The sequence below is a fragment of the Grammomys surdaster genome, unplaced genomic scaffold, assembly GCF_004785775.1.
Source record: "Grammomys surdaster isolate TR1022 unplaced genomic scaffold, NIH_TR_1.0 211, whole genome shotgun sequence".
Taxonomy (NCBI): domain Eukaryota; kingdom Metazoa; phylum Chordata; class Mammalia; order Rodentia; family Muridae; genus Grammomys; species Grammomys surdaster.
In genome coordinates, this window is record NW_021604656.1 from 509104 (window position 1) to 514236 (window position 5133).

General features: G+C 50.4%; 1 protein-coding gene across 1 annotated transcript in view; it reads left to right on the plus strand.

Moving 5' to 3' along the window:
• The window catches only part of S1pr3 (sphingosine-1-phosphate receptor 3), a 12746-nt gene extending 7619 nt beyond the window's left edge, over positions 1-5127 (plus strand). The window contains exon 2 of the mRNA XM_028772068.1: positions 2714-5127. Coding sequence (XP_028627901.1) covers positions 2857-3993 — 1137 coding nt within the window. The 5' untranslated portion in view covers positions 2714-2856 and the 3' untranslated portion in view covers positions 3994-5127. The remainder of the gene's footprint in view (positions 1-2713) is intronic.
• The last annotated feature ends 6 nt before the right edge of the window (positions 5128-5133 follow it).

A 5133-nucleotide genomic window follows, 5' to 3' on the forward strand; every position in this document is an offset into this window, starting at 1 on the left:
AAGAAGAAGAAGAAGAAGAAGAAGAAGAAGAAGAAGAAGAAGAAGAAAGAAAGAAAGAAAAAGAGGAGGAGGAGAGTAGAAAGAGGCTTGTAGAATTGTCCTGCCTGCCTCAGGGTGAACTTATAGGAGCCCAGAGGGGAGCTTGGTTGGGTGTGACAGGGGCCTCAATGGATGCCAGGGGCCCTGAGCATGTGAGCCCTCTCTGTACCACCGGTGTCTCGTCCTCAGAGCCACTCTCTGAAGTTAAAAGAAGGCAGAGTAAAGGTTCCACCAGCCAGCAGCACTCAGGCTGACCTTGACTCAAGCCCCTCCATCATCCCAGGCAATTCAAATAGCTGGACTAGGCCAAGGGCTGTTCCAGGTAGAACATAGCTATCAACTCAGACAGTTCCCATGAATTCTAGAATAACAGATCCCTCCAAGGACCAGGAAACTAGGAGATTTCTCTGTTGAGAAGCCACAGGCCTCCTCTTTCCAATGTCACCAATGCTAAGGTCTCCCCAGTGATGGAGAAAGAAGAGGCTTACATAAAACTCACTGCTCCCAGGGGATCTCAGGAGTGCAAAGTCCCCCCAAAGTCACTTTATCTTCTCAGCCCTATAGTGTACCATCAATAGAGGAACTTCTGGTATCCTTGAGGGATTTAAGTCCCTCTTAGAAGAAACTCCCGATGTGGGTGAGGCCCCATTGTGTTGATCTATGTGTCTATGAACCAAATTTAGGCCTGGAGCTTAAACACTGTGAATAAATCCTCAGCGGGTACTCAAAGTGGGCTATTTTCAACTCACCTCACTTGAACCTCATTAGATATTTAAGAATCCAGTAACTTTAATTTAAAATAAGTGAGCATAGACAGGGGGTTGGAAGTAACAGAAGGAAGTGAGACCCAGTTGGACAGAGAACTCAATTCTCAAGTTCTGCAGCGTGGGCAGTTGGCTTGGGTTCACCCCAATGAAGAACACAAAGGCAGGGGGTTCAAACTTGCAAATGTTTAAGGAGGATTCTAACGGCTATGCTGTGATCATCACCTGTGATCATGCACCTGTCACCACGCCACACCCACAAAGATGTACAACTAGGTGTGTCAACTACAATTAAAAATACATGGTAAGCCATGCACATGAAGCACTGCCTTCACAGCTGTCCGGCAGAGCCTCAGAGTCACAGAGGTGGATGGAGATGAGACGTAAGACAGGTTAACACATCCACGGGTCAGTGGGCAGCCCTGGGGAGACGGCTTAGTTCATGCAAGCATGAGTGAAAACGTGAGTTCAGGACCCCCAGCACCCAGGTAGAAAGCTAGGCTTGTTTGGTGGTATGCATCTGTAATCCTAGTGTTGTGGGCAGGGAGACTGGAGGATTTCCTGGGGCTCAGTGGCCAGCCAGTGTGACTGTATGGGTGGGCTTCAGGTTCAGTCACACACGTGGGAATGCATGTGCATGCATTTGCGCCACACACACATGCTTATTCTCTCTCTTACACACATACACACACACGTGTGTGTGCACACATACACACAGAGACATGCATGCACACATACACAGACACATGCATACACACAGATACATGCATGCAACACATACACACAGACACATGCATGCACACATACACACAGACACAAGCATGCACACATACATACATGCACACATACACATGGATGCACATACACATGCATGCACACATACACACAGACACATGCATGCACATATACAATACATGCACACATACACACAGACACATGCATGCACATACACATGCATGCACACATACACAGCAGACACATGCGTTTACACATAAACACAGACACATGCACACACACATACTTATTTTTTCAGGGTCTGGTGTTTGCATTCAAGGCCTTCACAGCAATCACAAATATCGCTTTTTTTCTATTCCTGGGCATTGTAAATATGCTAATTCATACTCCGGGCCCAGACTTCTGCCTTTCAAGCCACACTCAGAGTTCCTGTCATTACCCCTTCCCTTTCCTCTCTTCCTTTAACCTCAGTGGCCGCCGCTTCCAGGACAGTTCACATTCCTTCCTCCCTGGGCTCTGCTCAGTGCAGTGGCCGCAGGGTTCTGGTTCAGGCTCCAGCTGCTCTTCCTGCCCTCCCTCTGTGGTCAGGCTGTGGGGCTCTCTGCCAGGTGGGCCAAAGGCCCATCCAGACCCCAAGGGAATCAGCCCAAGGAAGTATGAGGTGCTTCTCACGGTGCCGCTTCAAGCCTCAGCAAGGAGGACCCAGAAATCCTTCAGACACCATTTTTCCTACTGTGGTCTGGTTTTTCCCCCCCCCCCTTCCCTCCCTTTCATCCTCTTCTCCCTCCTTCCTTCTTACTCTCCCTTTCTCCCTCCCTTTTCCTCATCCTGAGAAAAATCTAATTCCCTCCACAGCTGGGAATAGTGGTTTACCAGCTCCCATGTGGTGGGTGAGAAGTAACGCAGTGTTTCCTGGTGCCTGGAGATTTCCAAGTAGAAGCTTGCTCTTTTTCGTTCCTGCCGCGGTTACACGATTCACGGATTCTTACTCTGAGGCTTCTTCTCTGCCAGCTCTAGACCCCTAACAGCTTTCCCTGGTTTCAATCTTGGAGACTTGGCCTATGTTCCAAGCACTTCCTGCACAGCAGCCCTCCGTATGTGTTAGCATTTTCCACACTTAGGGTTGCTGAATGGTGATCACGTGATGCAAAGCTTCTACTTTACTCTCCTTACAGAGCCTGTTTTCAACACTCTTCCTGCAGTCAGGCCGGCACGCCTTCGGGAACTCATCACCACTGTCCCAATTGTTCCCTGAAATGAACGTTCCTGGCGCGCCCTCTGGTGGACTATTGAGGTAACCATCTGTCTATAGGAAGTCATGGCAACCACGCATGCGCAGGGCCACCAGCCAGTCTTTGGGAATGATACTCTCCGGGAACATTATGATTACGTGGGGAAGCTGGCAGGCAGACTGCGGGACCCCCCTGAGGGTGGCACCCTCATCACCACCATCCTCTTCTTGGTCACCTGTAGCTTCATCGTCTTGGAGAACCTGATGGTTTTGATTGCCATCTGGAAAAACAATAAATTTCACAACCGCATGTACTTTTTCATCGGCAACTTGGCTCTCTGCGACCTGCTGGCCGGCATAGCCTATAAGGTCAACATTCTGATGTCCGGCACGAAGACGTTCAGCCTGTCTCCAACAGTGTGGTTCCTCAGGGAGGGCAGTATGTTCGTAGCCCTGGGGGCATCCACCTGCAGCTTATTGGCCATCGCCATTGAGCGGCACCTGACCATGATCAAGATGAGGCCGTATGATGCCAACAAGAAGCACCGCGTGTTCCTTCTGATTGGCATGTGCTGGCTAATTGCCTTCTCGCTGGGTGCCCTGCCCATCCTGGGCTGGAACTGCCTGGAGAACTTTCCTGACTGCTCTACCATCTTACCCCTCTACTCCAAGAAATACATTGCCTTCCTCATCAGCATCTTCACCGCCATTCTGGTGACCATCGTCATCTTGTATGCGCGCATCTACTTCCTGGTCAAGTCCAGCAGCCGCAGGGTGGCCAGCCACAACTCGGAGAGATCCATGGCTCTTCTGCGGACTGTAGTAATAGTGGTGAGCGTGTTTATTGCCTGTTGGTCCCCCCTTTTCATCCTCTTCCTCATCGACGTGGCCTGCAGGGTGAAGGAGTGCTCTATCCTCTTCAAGAGTCAGTGGTTCATCATGCTGGCTGTCCTCAACTCGGCCATGAACCCTGTCATCTACACTCTGGCCAGCAAAGAGATGCGTCGTGCCTTCTTCCGGTTGGTTTGTGGCTGTCTGGTCAAGGGCAAGGGGACCCAGGCCTCACCCATGCAGCCTGCCCTCGACCCAAGCAGAAGTAAATCAAGCTCCAGTAACAACAGCAGCCACTCTCCAAAGATCAAGGAAGACCTGCCCCACGTGGCTACCTCTTCCTGCATCACTGACAAAACCAGGTCGCTTCAGAATGGGGTCCTCTGCAAGTGACATCTCCACAGGGCAAGCTCTGCAGCCACAACTATTTATTGCACGCATTACTTCCACACGGGGCCTTAAGAGATCTTGACTCTGGAGGTCTGCTTGGTGTGGCGAGACTGTGTGGCATCTCCTGAGGAGGAGACCCAAGGAGTCACCAACACATTTCAGCCCGGACATGGATGTGCCTTATGTGTTGTGGGCTCCATCCTTCTGAATGTACCAAGCTGCTGACGTGGTCCACTGCCTTTGGGTGCTGCTTTCCCTGGTCCAGGGAGGGCAGGTGGTGATGTGCTATGCACATGCACTTTGGGATGGTGTCGTCCTACTTTCTTCACACTACGCTTATTTTTCATACAATGGGTGCTCGTGTATGTATTTGTCCGTTGCCATGTTACACAGGATATGTGTAGGCCAGGTTTTCCCAGGTGGAGCCCATTACAAAGCATCAATCCTTTACACATTGTTGGTCCAAACCTGCCCACACTGCTTTACCAGGTTCAGCATGTGATAAGGTGACGTCCCCTTCCCAGTGCCCTTGCACCAGTGTCCTAGTTCATAGCTGTGAAAAGTTACTAAAGTATTCTGTATTCTCAAAAGCCTCACTCAAGAACAGTCCAGGGGTGTGGGTCTTACCCTTACATCCCTGCACCCCTCCCTCTCTGTTCCCTTGCATAAGCTTAAGTACACCTGAAAGCCAAATTATGTGATCATTGAGGCATTTCTGAACATTACTGAAAAGCCAGCCGGGATCTCTCGGAATGCTGGTATCATTAAAGGACGAGCCCATAAGGAGAGGCAAGGTGCTCTCAGCCATGCGTCACCTTTCCAGGGGACTCCAGTCAGTCTGCTGCATGTAGAGTTTCCAGCAGTGACATTCACAAGCCAGCCCTTCATCTGTATGGTACTGAGTTCAATTCTATATAGAGAAGCTTGAAGTCCCTTTGCTGTCACCTTTTGCTGGCAAGGAGCTGGAGCTGTTAGCAAAGCTTCTCAGCTCTCGCAGTGTGGACCAAGACCAGGACCATTCACAATGTGGACCCTGACCTGGACCATTCACAATGTGGACCCTGACCTGGACCATTCACAATGTGGACCCTGACCTGAACCATTCACAATGTGGACCCTGACCAGGACCATTCACAATGTGGA